The 14,651-nt window shown below is 41.7% G+C and overlaps 1 protein-coding gene across 2 annotated transcripts in view; it reads left to right on the top strand.

Annotated features, from left to right (window-relative positions):
- Nucleotides 1-14,651, top strand: part of RHOBTB3 (Rho related BTB domain containing 3) — a 55,819-nt gene that overhangs the window by 18,149 nt on the left and 23,019 nt on the right. For both annotated transcript variants that reach the window (XM_029059216.2, XM_029059212.2), the window contains exons 5-8: nt 474-585; nt 1,770-2,135; nt 11,316-11,428; nt 13,681-13,801. In XM_029059216.2, coding sequence (XP_028915049.1) covers nt 474-585; nt 1,770-2,135; nt 11,316-11,428; nt 13,681-13,801 — 712 coding nt within the window. The remainder of the gene's footprint in view (nt 1-473; nt 586-1,769; nt 2,136-11,315; nt 11,429-13,680; nt 13,802-14,651) is intronic.

Here is a 14,651-nt window from a genome sequence, read left to right as displayed (position 1 = left end):
GAAAGCCATGATTGTTATGGCAATACCTTGCTTAATTAATGAAAAGAAATTGAGCCCTTAGTGAAATAGCTTTCTATCATATTAAATATTTTCTTTTTCAACTACATTCTAGTATTTGTCCATTTTTTCCTTGCACTCCCATACTAATTCCCCTTATTGCTTGAAAAATGAAAAAAAATTACCAAAGATCTAGTTGTCTTTCCCAGCGTTATTGTTTACACAAGAGAGCACCACTTAGAATGAGTGCTTTGTTGAACTATGCTTAGGCAAATAACAGTTGATCCTTAACAACTCTACTACCTGATAATCAGGGTAAGTTCATTTCAAAAGGAAAACAATATGCTGCTTTTAATCCATTCAGGTAAATTCTATCATGTCAAAAAGCATTTGGAAATATGGATCGATGTACATATATACTTGTTTGCTTATATACTTTTATGGACCATCTAAGTCAAACGTATTTCATATTTCAGTTGGAATATTTTATGATTCAAACCTTGAATCAGAAGTCATCTGAAAAAATGAAGAAAAGGAAAAAAAGTGGCAAGTGTCATGGAATTAGACCACCTCAGCTTGAACAGCCAGGTATTTAGTCTAACTAATGACTGCTTAATTTGTTTCTTTTTTTATGTTATTTGTTAGGTGCTTACCATGTGTCAGACAGGGTACAAAGCTCTGAGATAGACAAGCTAATTGGTTTGGATAGAGTCTGTGCCTCACTTGGGACTCACAGTGTTCATACCCATTTTACGATGAGATAACTGAGGCATAGAAAAATGAAGTGACTTGCCCAAGGTCACACAACAGATAAGTGGCGGAGCAGCATTAGAACCCAGGTCCTCTGATCCCCAGGCCCATGCTTTAATCACGAGGTCACGCTGCTTCTCAATTTCCCATTAGTGTGCTTAGCTTGCTCAACAATAATGATAATGACTATTTAAAAACGAAGTTAACTATTTATTATAAGCAGCATGGCCTAGTGGATAGATCATGGACCTGGGAGTCAGAAGGACCTGGGTGTTAATACCAACTCTTCCACTTACCTGCTGTGGGACCTTGGGCAAGTCAGTTAATTTCTCTGTGCCTCAATTACCTCATCAGCAAAATGGGGATAAAGTCTGGGAGACCCATGTGGGACATGGACTGTGTTCAATCTGATTAGCTTGTATCTACCCCAGTGCTCAGTACAGTGCCTGGCACCTAATGAACACTTAATAAATAACATTAAAAAAAGGAACTGGCAAGGTTGAGTAACCAAGTACCTAGATGATATGGAAGTCCTAAAGTTGCAGGAATCAATCAGTCAACCAGTGGTGGTCACTGAGCACATATTCAATAAATGGGGAGGGAATCTGGTTGGGGATGAGAGAATGTTTATGCTGATAGCTAGCTATACTTTTTAGGAACAGTTTGGGTATATATACAAGCAGTCACAATCTATATAACCTCATTATCTCGCAGAACGTTTTAAAGTAAGCTATAAAAATAGTTCACCGTTGAACAGTTTCCACTGTGTCATTATCTGCCTGCAAGTGCAGAATGATAACTACTGAGCCTGGGAGCCCGAGAAAATTTGCATTACAACTCCATAATGTAGGCCTTGGTTTTATCGTCGTGCATTCCACTGATCGCTAAAGAAAAATATTGAAACGCGTAAGAGCAAAAACTTGCTTTGGTGAAATTTTGCAGGATTTAAAATTGAAATCGGAACACATTTAGTGTTGTCAAGTAATTCAGTTATCGTTTTGTTCTTCCACTCCTCTTAACAGAAAAGATGCCTGTCTTAAAGGGGGAAGCCTCACATTATAACTCGGATTTACACAACTTGCTGTTCTGCTGCCAATGTGTTGACGTAGTATTTTACACTGAAGACTTGAAGGAAGTAGCAGAAGCCCACAAGGTTGTCCTGTGCTCCGTAAGCAATGTGTTCATGTTGCTGTTCAACGTGAAGAGTCCCGCCGACGTCCAGGATTCCGTGGTCATTCGGACGGCCCAGGATCTCTTTGAAGTGGCCGTCGAGACTGCTTTTCCAGTAGCTAGCAGAGGGCTACCATGCAACCCACCAGTAAGAGTCATTGTTAAAGACTCCCTCTTCTGTTCTTGTTTATCAGACATTCTGCACTTCATTTATTCAGGTATCTTGTCAGAATGGTTCTGACTACTTATGTCTTTCAAACTTTCGATTTGAAACATGCTTATTGTGTACATGTCGGATTGGGGCTGATCCGATGAAGTTGAATTTAATCCTGGGTTTAACACGGGGCTTAGAATATATGAAGCACTTAATCAGGATCCTCATTATTATTATTATCCTTCCCAACAAGGGTACCTTCTAATGCTTGATCCTGGTCAGTTTAATAAGCCATTTTCTTCTTTGATGGTCTGAAATTTGCTGTGGATTGCAGTTGAAGAAAGTCTCAGGAATAACGAACTTCATTTGGTCAAGTTGTGTTGATTCCTAACAGATTTACTGCCTTGGCTCACAATAAGACCAGAATTTGGGAAGGAAGGTTATGACCCTGGGAGTGTTCTGGGTTTGTTCCAAGGCAGTTACAAAAGCTAGAGCTACGGACCTCCAGATAGCTGTTTGGAAGCAGTGCTGGCTATTTGGGTCTTATGAATCTACTGGCCTTAGTCTTATCTCCCTCCCCAACTTCTTTAAAGTTTCTAATCTTTCTTCTTAATCAACACAGCAAGGGAGCTAGATTGTATAAGAAACTCCAGGGCATTCATCAAAAGTCCTGTCCAGCCGACATCCATCGTGTTATCTCACTCCCTCAAAGAGTGGCAAATGGCTGGGGAGGAGAGTGGGCCTGAGGAAACCTCAGAGAGGAGTAGAGGAAGTCAGGGAGAGAGATTGGGTGGTCGGGAACCAGAAGGAGGAAAACTGCTGAAATGGCATTTAGATTCTTCATTCATTCAACCGTATTTATTGAGCGCTTTATTGTATGCAAAGCACTGTATAGTGCTTAGGAGACTGCAGTAGAACAGTAAACTGACATATTCCCTGCCCACAAAGATCTTACAGTCTAGCTGAGGAGACAGACATTAGTAGAAATAAATAATGACTCCTTTAGCTGAGTCTCTTCCTGATCTCCTGCCTGTTTTTTCCCCATGTTCCCTTGGCCTGGCTCTCGCCTACCTACTGCTCCCATCATGGCGCTACTGCCTCCTCTGCTGTCTGTCATCCCCGCCATTTGATTATTAATTGAAAAAGGAACAATGGGAAATTCCATAAAGAGTCAACCTCCATTATGAAAAAGATTTGTTATTTTCCGAGGGCTATTTTCCTGGAACAGAAAAAGTGTGATAAGGGCTTGTATTTCCATCCAACTAATTAGAATGAATTCTTTAGCACTTCTAAAGGCAATCTCCCCCTCCTCCCTCCCCCCCCCCCAAAAAAATGGGCTAGCAGGAGGCTCTTTAATCTGGGTCAGCACTTTAGAATTTTTCATGGAAACATGATGAATACAAATTGGATGGGGGTGGGGAGGAGGAGGCTATTACCATTTGGGGGTGAGATTAAGGTCACTGCACAGTCTTTTATTAAAACCACTGCTGCCCTGTTTTTCTCTGCTATTTACTCAATGTGTTTTCTTAAATCTGAGGTTGAGTTTAGTGCTTCAGAAAGTAGATCTAGGAAAATGTGCAAGAACCTAGCAAACGGTAAATACAACTGATTGTTATTCTTGTGCTCTACTCTTTCCCCTATTTGTAATTTATTTTAGTGCCTGCTTCACCCTGTAGGCTACAAGCTCTTTGAGGGCAGGGGATCGTGTCAACCAACTCTGCTGTGTCATACTTTCCCAAGTACTCAGTACAGTGCTCTGCACACAGTAAGCGCTCAATAGATTGCATTCACTGATTGGCCTCTGTGCAAGAACGTTCCAACAAGAACGTTGCCGCTCTCTTGGGCTTGCCAAAATTCTGGCCGGCTTCTTCCTGGGGATGGACTTCCCTTTGATGAAAGGAGGAGTGAGCCTTCAGTTCTATTTTGTAAAGAAAACTAACTCAGACCTGGAAAGTAATAAAAGGGATTTGGACAACAATAAAGTGGACATTTCCTGTTCAGGAAATAAAGTGACTTCAGAAGACAACTTAAATAGTGTAGTGTTGGCCTTTGAAAAATTCAAGGTTGGACCAATTCGGTTGGCAAATCTTTTCATCTTTAAAAAATATGTTGTAACACCACTGCTGTCTAGGGTGACATAGTCCATCCTGTTTTATAGTACATTCAGAGTGAACTCTGTGCCTTTAGAGAACAGGATGTCCTGTTGTATTTGCCTAACTGGAATGCTTGAGAAAGAATTCTTTACTAGGGTGGGATCGTTTCTGTAATTCAGCTGTTTACCAAAGCTGTCAGCCCAAGCCTAGTATTCACAAGGCAAAAATGAAAACGTGCAAGGGGCAGACTGAGCCAATGGGCATCAGCAGAGGGTTTTCACAGCAGAGCAGATCTGTCCTGGAAAGATATTTCTGCAGTGAGTAGATGGAAGTAATCAAGAGGGGAGGTTTACCACTGCAGTAATCCTTCAGTAGCTAACAAGTTCAGTTCAAAGGGTTATTGGCTAAAAAGCCTCTCCCCACCTTAATGGCCGATTTAAGATTGGTAAACACCTTGATTGAGACTTTCCGAGAAGCAGCCATGGCCTAGTGGAAAGAACATGGGTCTGGGATTCAGAGAACTTAGTCCCGACTTCGACATTTGTCTGCTGTGGGCCCCTTGGGTAAGTCACTTCACTTCTATGTGCCTCAGTTACTTCATTTGTAAAATGAGGGGGAAGAGGAGAGGAGAAAGAAGAGGAGTCCAAGCAGCCTCTCCTCCATTCTACCTTCTCTCTGATGCCAACCCACCGCTGTGGTGATTCGGGGGGTCTCCTCCTGCCACTCCAGCTGAAAGTGGCACCCAACGGGTCCTGCCATAGTAGCCCACTACTTAGGTGGTAGTGTAGCACTCCAAAAGGTGGTACTGTCAACTCTAAAGTGAGATACTGGGCCACTTGTGTTAAGGTTTTTTGGGTTTTTTTGCATTGGGCCGGGGTTTGGTCCCTTGATAAGAGAGTATGTCAGTTTTTGAATTTTGTGACATTTTTGATTATTAGACATAGTGTGTATCTATTTGGTCATTGATAAAACATGACAGAGATAATCTCTTCATCTGCTATTGCTACACGTTTCAGGTAGAGCATTTTTAGGAAATCAGGAAACATTCTCTGTTAATGCCTGGTAGCCTTCTTAGAATGCAGATTCCAGTGGATTGCTGGAGGAAACGATTGGGACTATCTGTGCTATGTTAATGAAGGCTTATGAAGGCTAATGAAGGCTACGTTAATTCAATCGTATTTATTGAGCAGTTACTCTGTGCAGAGTGCTTAGAAAGTACAATTCGGCAATTGTTAGGAAATTCACCATTAGGAAATTTGAGAACCTTCTTCCAACAATATGAGCCCGCTGGACATAGCATGATACTGTGTCAAAAGAAACAGCTTAGGCAAATGAGCTCGGCTTTGGATTCGGTGAGTACCACAGCACGAGTTTTTCAGGGATGAAACTCTTGCATTAAAGGAGCATAATTAGGATTCATAAATAATGTCCAAAGATGGAGTCTGCCATCCAGAACAGCAAGTGAGTCTCCAGGCATTCACGAAAGTATCAGAGCTAAGAACGTATGTGAAGGAATTGATTCTAGTGCTGGTTGTGCGGAAATATTCATCTCTGTCAGTCGTGTTCCTGCTGGGCAGTGGGTGTCACGAACAAGAATGTGGACAAGGATGCAGCCAAGCACTATGACTCGTACTATGACTGGGAAAGCAGTGAGGAAAGAGCCCAGACCTGGGAGTCAGAGGACTTGGGTTCTAATCCCTGCTCCATCACTTACCTGCTGTGTGACCATAGGCAAGTCACTTCACTTCTCTGTGCCTCAGTTCCCTCCTCTGCAAAATGGGGATTCAATTCCTGTGCTCCCTCCTACTTAGACTGAGAGCTCCACATAGGATCCGACTACCCTGTAGCTACCCCACAGCTTAGAAAAGTGCTTGGTACACAGTAAACCCTTAACAAAAGCACAATTATTATTATTACTAGTAAGAAAGTAACCAATGAGTAGTCAAAGCATTTGTCTTTTGGATCATCAGTGTACATTTAGCAGACGTATGGAGTCAGAGTATGCAAGTTGTGCAAAATATGACGAGCCAGGAACCTAAAAGCATGGCAATAATGCTCTCTACAAAAAAAAATAATTGTTTATTTTATTATAATAGGCATTTATTATGTCAGCCAGTCAGTTGATTGTATTTGTTGAGTGCCTACTGTAGGCAGAACACTGTACTAAGCACTTGGGAGAGTACAATTTAACACTATAACAGACACATTCCCTGCCCACAATGTTGGAGGAGGAGACAGGAATTAATATAAATATATAAATTACAGATGTGATAAATTACAGATATTATACTTAGTTTTGGGGACTGAAGGAGTCCAAGCATGTCATTTGATCTAAGGTCATGCCGTATGAGCTCAGCATAGCTTTCTGCTTCTTCTAACACTATCTCTTTTTTTGTGCTATGTGAAAGCCACAGTTTCTAGTACGTTAGGGAAAACTCGTACTGTGGTACTCACCGAATCCAAAGCTGAGCTCATTTGCCTAAGCTGTTTCTTCCGACACAGTATCATGCTATGTCCAGCAGGCTCATATTGTTGGAAGAAGGTTCTCAAATTTCCTACTGGTGAATTTCCTAACAATTGCCGAATTGTACTTTCTAAGCACTCTGCACAGAGTAAGTGCTCAATAAATAGGATTGAATTAATGAATAAGTGCTCAGTAAATAACATTGATTGTAAGTCTTGGGGCTACTGAAGTGCTGCTGGGAAGAGTGAGGGGACAGGGCAACTAAGGAAATTAGCAGGGAATCAATATAGGCTCCAGGAAGCAGCAGTCACCATGTATAGATCTTCTGCAAAGGGGGATACTGTGGCTACCGTTATTTCCTTTTTGATTCCCGTTAACATGTGTCAAAAGAAAGCCAGGAGAGTCCCTAGGATAGACAAGACTTTTGTTTTGAGGACATGTGATGTGATGTCGCATGCTGCAGTTTTTACGGCATGACTTCATTTAAAACCCACCGCGCACCACTGATATTTAGATCTTAATTTTCAGAAAAAAACAAGTCAAGGCAATTTCCTTTCTGGTCTTCTTGAAACCGAGTCTTATATGTCATAAGCCTTCAACAGCCTCGGATTGCAGCTTATCGGAGCCGGTGCCAGGGAGGAGAACCAGGGCCCTTGTGGGACAAAGTTCAGAAAGCAGCCTTTTAAGTTTTCTTGAACATTTTTGTGTTTTGATACTACATATTTGGGCAATTTACATTCTTTAAAAGCAATCCAGGGCAAGATTTTTTTTTTCAAAAGCAAGTTGAAAACAAAGTCATGAAGAAAACAAATGCATTTTAAGATAAAGATGAAATTATCTACTTCCATGAAGACCAGAATTTGGGGAACCCTTAGACTGGGACTGACCTGACAAATTTTTTTATAAGCAGCAGATGCGGTAATGCAGTCTGCAGCTTCCTGGTCCCTGAATTCCCTCAGGGCCAAGGATCTTACATGGGCAGCAGGGCAGCTTATTCACCAAAATACCTCTGGCCACGGATCTCCTGGAATACAGAGGAAAAAATAATTCCTCAGCCTGGAGAAACAAAAACTCTGCGAGAATAAACAGACCCATTAAACCAGTCCTAGCGTTTATGTTTGGTCACCCCAGTTTTGGAATGACACCCAGCCTCACTCCTGGCTATGTGCTCATCTTTCCTGGCAGGCCCCAGCCTGGGTCACGCGCTTTGGTATGTAACATGAACTAGTTGCTAGAGAAAGCAGAAGTTCCCAGTCCAAGGATAGTGGTTTTTTTTTTTTTTTGGAAGTAGGATAACGGTAGCAGAGGTGCTGTCCCCTCCCCCACTGTGATGTTCTGACTGCCAAAAACCCTTCCCCACTACTTCAGTGTTTCATATAAACCTTTCTGCCAGTCCCACTGAGGTCTGAATTTCCTAGGGTTTTGTACTGTGTCACTTCTCCAAATGATTCAGTAGCAACATGAGGTTTACTGTTTTTTATGGTATTTGTTAAGTGTTTAGTAGGTGCCAGGCACTGTACTAAACGCTGGGGTAGAAAAAAGTTAATCAGGTTGGACACAGTCCCTGTCCCACATAGGGCTCACAATCTTAATCCCCATTTTACGTATGAGATAACTGAGGCCGAGTGAAGTGAAGTTCCAAAGGCCACACAGCAGACAAGTGGCAGAGCCAAGATTAGAACCCAGGTCCTTCTGAATCCCAGGCCTGTGCTCTATCCACTATACCACATAGCTTGCATGCTACTGATCTAAATGGATTTGGGATTCCTTCCTCAAGCTGCTCTTCCAAGTGCTTAGTACAGTGCTCTGCACATAGTTGTGCTCAATAAGTACCTCTGATTGATCGATTGACTGAACTGTGGACCAGTGTGGATTATTTGGACTATGCATATGGAAGAGCTTTCCATAGTCCAGCAGCTACAGTGACCAGAAGAAGTCTGGTCAAGTCAGGTGGGAGAGTGGGTGGGCCCTAAAGTAGGAGGGGCCAGGGAGGCAGGAAGAAGGAAATGGGGGTGGGGAGAAACAGTGGGGCTAAGTGGTTAAAGCATGGGCATAGGAGTAAGAGGACCCAGGTTCTAATCTCGCCTCCGCCACTTGTCTGCTATGTGACCTTGGTCAAGTCACTTCATTTCTCTGTGCCTCAGTTACCTAATCTGTAAAATGGGGATTAAGACTGTGAGGCCCACGTGGGATATGGAATGTGTCCAACCTGATGAGCTGGTATCTACCCAGTGCTTAGTACAGTGCCTGACACATAGTAAGCACTTAAATGCCATAACAAAAGACAGGTGAGGATGGGGAAGTGGAAGGAGGAGGAGTGAAAGGGGTGCAAGGGAAAGGGTGAAAGGAAGGAGAGAAGGCAAAAAGGGGAGAGGGGGCAGGGGGAGAGCAGAAGGGAGGCAGCAAAATAGAAAGAGGAGATGGGAAGTGAGGGTGAAAAGGAGAGAGAGGTTTGGGAGATGCCACTGCTGGGTCCTTTGCGGATAAGACAACTTACCTTTGGAGAACAAAGGTTGACATCAGTCAATCAGTGGTATTTATGGAGCACTTACTATGTGTAGAGCATTGTACTTGGGAGAGTATAATACAACAGAGTTGACAGACATGTTCCCTGCCCACAAGAAGTTTATAGTGTAGATGGAGAGACACACATTAAAATCATTTACAGATGTGTAAATAAGTGCAGTGGGGCTGAGGATGGGGTGAATACCAAACGTTTCAAGGGGACAGCTCCAAGTGCAAAGGCAAAGCAGAAGGGAGAGGGAGGAGGGAAAATGACTTAGTCGGGGAAGACTTCTTGGAGATGAGGTTTGAATAAATCTTTGAAAGAGGGGGGAAGGGTGGCCTGTTGGATATGGAAGGGAAGGGAGTTCCAGGCCAGGGGAAGGATGTGGAGAAAGGGTCAGTGGCAAGATAGATGAGATTAAGGTACAGTGGAGTAGGAAATCAGCGAGATAAGGTAGGAGGGGAAAGAGCTGATTAAGTGCTTTAAAGAAGTTTCCGTTTAATGCGGAGGTGGACAGGCAACCACTGGAGGTTTTTGAGGAGTGGGCAGATATGGGCTGAATTTTTTTTTAGAAAAATGATCCATGCAGCAGAGAAAAGTAAGAACTGGAGTGGGGAGAGACAGGAGACGGAGGTCAGCAAGGAGGCCGATGCAATAATCAAGGAGAGATATAATAAGTGTTGGGATCAGCAAAACGGCAGTTTGGTTGGAGAGAGAAGTGTGGATTTTAGAGATGTTGTGAGAATTAGCATGGTCTAGTGGATAGAGCACGGGCCTGGAAGTGAGAAGGATCTGGGTTCTAATTCCGGCTCTCCCATATACCTACTGTGTGACCTGGAACAAGTCACTTAACTTCTGTGTGCCTCAGTTACCTCCTCTGTAAAATGGAGATTAAGACTGTGAGCCTGTGTAGGACATGGACTATATCCAACCTGATTATCTTGTATCTACCACAGTGCTTAGTATGTCCTTGGCACATAGTAAGTGCTTAATAAATACCTTTAAAATTAAAAAAGGTAGAACTGACAGAATTGATGACATTAAAAAGTGGGTTGAATGAGAGAGATGAGTTAAAGATAATGCCAAGATTAAGGGTTTATGAGACAGGAGGATAGTGATGTTCTCTACATTGATGGGAAAGAGGAGGAGTAGAGGGTTTAGGTGGTAATAACAACAGCAATAATAATAATAATGGTATTTGTTAATTTAAGTGCTTACTATGTGCCAAGCATTGTTCTAAGCGCTGGAGGATGAGGGGTTCTGTTTGGATGTGGAGGAAGGGACAGATTCTGGAATGCTGGATGATGAACTGACAGGATTTGGTGACAGGCTGAATATGGTGGCTGAAAGAGGAATCAGGGTTAACACCAGAGCTATTGGCTAACATCAATACCTGACTGTAGATTACAGCCAAAGTGGAGAACTAAACAATTAACTGATAAAATTCCATTTGGGAATCTAATTAATCCAGATAAGCTGTCTGCAGTGCACAACCCTCCAGATAAATTCCTGATCTTCTATGGCAATGTAAACTTAGTAATGGCATAGTCTGTGTTGTCTGTTCCGACCATGAAAATGTGTTATAAAATGAAATGTGAGTAAATTTTCACCTCTTGCTTTACTCAGACTTCCTCTGGTACTTGATAGAGAAGAGCTGAGTCTTGGAAATAACTCCTTGTCTAATTGTTCAGGGCAAGTAACTATTTGTGACTGGATTGAGGAAAGCTGGCTTATTTTTTGGACTGGCCAGTCTGATAACACAAGGATTATTTTTCTTCACGAACTCTGCGTTAGAGACAAGGTCTGTTATAGCCCCTCACCTTGATCAGTGCCATGGGCAAGGCCAACTCTTTATTCTGATGTGTCATTTCTTTTTCTCCAAAAAGACAGGAATTGTTGAAGAATGTTACAGCAGTTCCCCAACGGCGTTCTACCCAAAACACACAGTGAAAACATGGGTTATGGGAGAACTCCCCATCCTTAATTATGAGACTATTCTCAATTCTGAAAGAGTATCACTGTTTTTCTCCTTTCCTAAATTAATCAGTGGTATTCACTAAGCGCTTACTCTGTGCAGAGTTACTAAGTGCTTGGGAGAGTTCATACAGCCGAGTTGGTAGACACAATTCCTGCCCACAATGATCTTGCAGTGTATTAGCTGATTGGTTTGTTTTTTTTCAGGTGCTTTTCAATGGGAAGAATTGGAAGAAGATATTAAGAAGAGATTGAAAGACCCTGGGAATGTTCTAGGTGTACTTGAGAAAGTGAAATGCATTTTGAAAGTTCCAGGAAAGGTACATCATTTCCCTAATTTAGCTCACTCTTGGTTACTCTGCCTTTTACTGTCTCATCATCATCATCAACAACATCAGTGGTATTTGTTGAGCACACACAGTGTGCAGAGCACTGTACTAATCATTAGGGAGAGTACAAAACAATAGGGTTAGTAGACACGTTCCCTGTCCACAATGAACTTACAGTCTAGAGGAAGAGACAGACGTCATCATTACTGGTAGAAATGTTTTTGAATATATGGATCCAATGTAACTCAAATTCCCATGGAAGCAGAGAATATGGGTGAGTTGGAGGGAAATTGATCAATTGCTCCCATAGCTCAAGTGTTGTAGAATCCACTGAAGCTCATTTGGAAAAATTAGGAAATAAATAAGGAGGAGGATGCTTCTTTTCTTAAAAGAGCAGTTCTTTTATATATCTCCATTTAAAGTCATTGAATTCTATCAGCAAATATTCTTTAACACCATTATTTTAAAGCAAAATGACTATACCCATTCTCATTTTGGATTTCAGATCTTTTGTGCATGAAAATATAAATAAGTTGTTTCTTATAAAATAGTTACTATTCTGAAGTCTGTGTGCAGCATTCAATCAGCTTGTACACCTGAAGTTATTACTTTATTTTACTTATATAGCATTCATATCCAGAAAAGGATGTAAATATTCTCTAAACCCTCTCAAAGTTCAAAGTCCAATGACTTTTGGTGTCTGTGATAAATTTTTGGAGATTGACACTGGATCATCGGTTTATACCTTCAGTCCTAGTATTTTCTTCAGAAGTGGATTGATTTCCTCTTTTTTGCTACTAGCTTTTCCAGGAATTCTGCCAGAAAAATCTATTTAGTCAGGTGTAAAATTCACAGTTTTCTCCCAGGTCAATACGTTTACTGATAGGCCTTCAAAGCTAAAAAAAAGTTCAAACCTGCTCTCCTGTACCTTGTTGATTAGTAAAATGAGGATAATCAGTATTTCATTTGTGGTTCCAACCTGTTGATGTAAAATATTAAGGAGACACTCATTCTCTGTGGATCTGCAGCCCACAGGCAAACAGATCCTAGCCCAGTTTTGAGGGTCTGCTGAGATAAAGTTCTTAGATTTTATCTAGTCAGCTGAGCTGTTGCAGAAGGGTGTGGTATTTCTCTCTTCTCAGGGATTTGCACTGTGTTCATCAGGCTATTTGTGTGCAGGAGTAGAACCCAGGTCCTCTGACTCCCATGCCCTTGCTCTTTCCACTAGGCCATACTGCTCCTCAAAGTGGTCATAGGATGAAAAACATGAGACCTTCAATAATGGACTTACAATAATACCACTATTAGGACTGTAAGCTTGTTATGTGTGGGCAGAGAATGTATCTTTCAACTCTGTTGTATTCTCCCCAGTGCCTAGTACAGTGCTGTGCACATAGGAAGCACCCTTGATTAATTAGGGGGCAGTGTGATCTAGTTGACAGAGCACAGGGTTTAGGTGTCAGACCCCCAGGTTTGAAACCCAGTTCCACTATCAGCTTATCGTGTGACCTAGGGCAAGTTATTTAACCTTTCCAGGCCTCAGTTTTCTCACCTGTAAAATGGGGAAAAGATGGATCCTGAGCCCTGGGTGGAACAGGGACTGAATCCAACCTTGAATCTGCCCTGCATTTAGTATGGAAATGCTTACATATCCTTAATTATTATCATCATTATTGCTAATAACAATAGTATTAGGTGTTTTCCAGTTTTTACACGTTGAAAAGATGATTAATGCTCAGAATAACAACAGGTCACGTGATAAGGAAAAGGTGGGGAAAACACCATAATCTACTGTTTGATCTGAGTTTTCTTAGTTTGATCCTGGAGATAACTATTTAAATAGCAGTTTCCTTTAGCAATAAGTTCTGCCACTCTGAGTAGGCTAGCTTTTAAAATTTTCATTCCCATTTGATAGATCAGATAAGTGAATCCAAGGACTATGGCTTGAACCACATAGCTTATCAGCTGCTCAGTTAGTCTTTGTCTGTTTCTGCACACAGCTTAGCTCATAGACTGCAACCTCAACATTCTCCTTTGTGGTTTTATGATTTAAGGCATGATATGTGTTTCTAAAGTGAATTAAGTTCCCATGAAAGACAGATTCATAGATCGTATACTTTGTCAGAAAATGGAGCACAGATCCAATGCTGGTATCTCTCCTCAATTCTAAAGATAATGTCAAAACATATGGCACAGAATTTTTGGATTTTTGGTTGGTTTTTTGTTTCGTTTTTGTCTTGTAGGTAAACTGCCTGAAGAACTGTAGATCCTTTCAGTCCAAAAGACCCCTGTGGTTTTATAATACTTCTCTCAGGTTTTTCTTTAATACGCCGATGCTAGCTGATGTTATCTTCAAAATTCAAGGTACTGCTGAGCTTTTAAAACGTCTACTGTTTGTTGTTTTTTTTTTCCTTGCAATTTTCCCATCACTCTCCTTTTTAGCTGTAATCATTTTAGCAGATGAGTGATTTTATTCAGGGCACTAAAAGGGTCATACCTGGATTTTAGTGCAGAGCAGAAGATGCTCTGTATAGAAAACCAAGAAGTCAAATCGTGACGACAAAGCTAAATGGCCACAGGTTGGAGATGAATGAGTGGGTTACATGCTAACACAACAAACTGCACATTGAACAGAGTGCAGCAGTGACCAAAATCTGTGAAGGAGAGGACTGGGGATGAGTTTGCACCACCACCTCTCAGAAACTGCCCTGACTTAGGTGAAAAGTTGAAAAATTTCACCAATTCATAGGATCAAGACCGAGGAGAAAAATACAGCAACATTATCCGTATGGATGAGGTGGAATTAGCGTTGGATAGTCTAGTGAACAAAACAATAGAAGAGTAATGGAAAAGACTCATGACATTTAGAACAGGTGGGCGAGGGCAGGCAAGTTGTGCTGATTGACCCATGCAAGCCCAGAAAGTTCTCTCTTCATGGGAATAGTAAAAAGGAACAAATACCAAAGAGGATTATGGGAGTGGGATTTTGTTAGCGGTGAATATTATGGGGAGAGTGGATAAGGGATATGATGGGAAGGTGGATTGATGAATGCTACTTGTGCCGGCCTAGCAGATTTTCTAATTATGGCAATTATTAAACCCGTAATCCATGCTAAGTGCTGGGATTAATACAAGGTTATCAGATTGCATACTGTCCCTTTCCCACTTGGGGCTCACAGTCTCACAAGATGAAATCGCTGGAGCCCAGAGAGGT

The sequence above is a fragment of the Ornithorhynchus anatinus genome, chromosome 1 (genome assembly GCF_004115215.2).
Source record: "Ornithorhynchus anatinus isolate Pmale09 chromosome 1, mOrnAna1.pri.v4, whole genome shotgun sequence".
NCBI classification, from domain to species: Eukaryota; Metazoa; Chordata; class Mammalia; order Monotremata; family Ornithorhynchidae; genus Ornithorhynchus; species Ornithorhynchus anatinus.
Note: the sequence above shows the minus strand (reverse complement) of the source record. Positions and strands in the feature narration are given on the sequence as shown.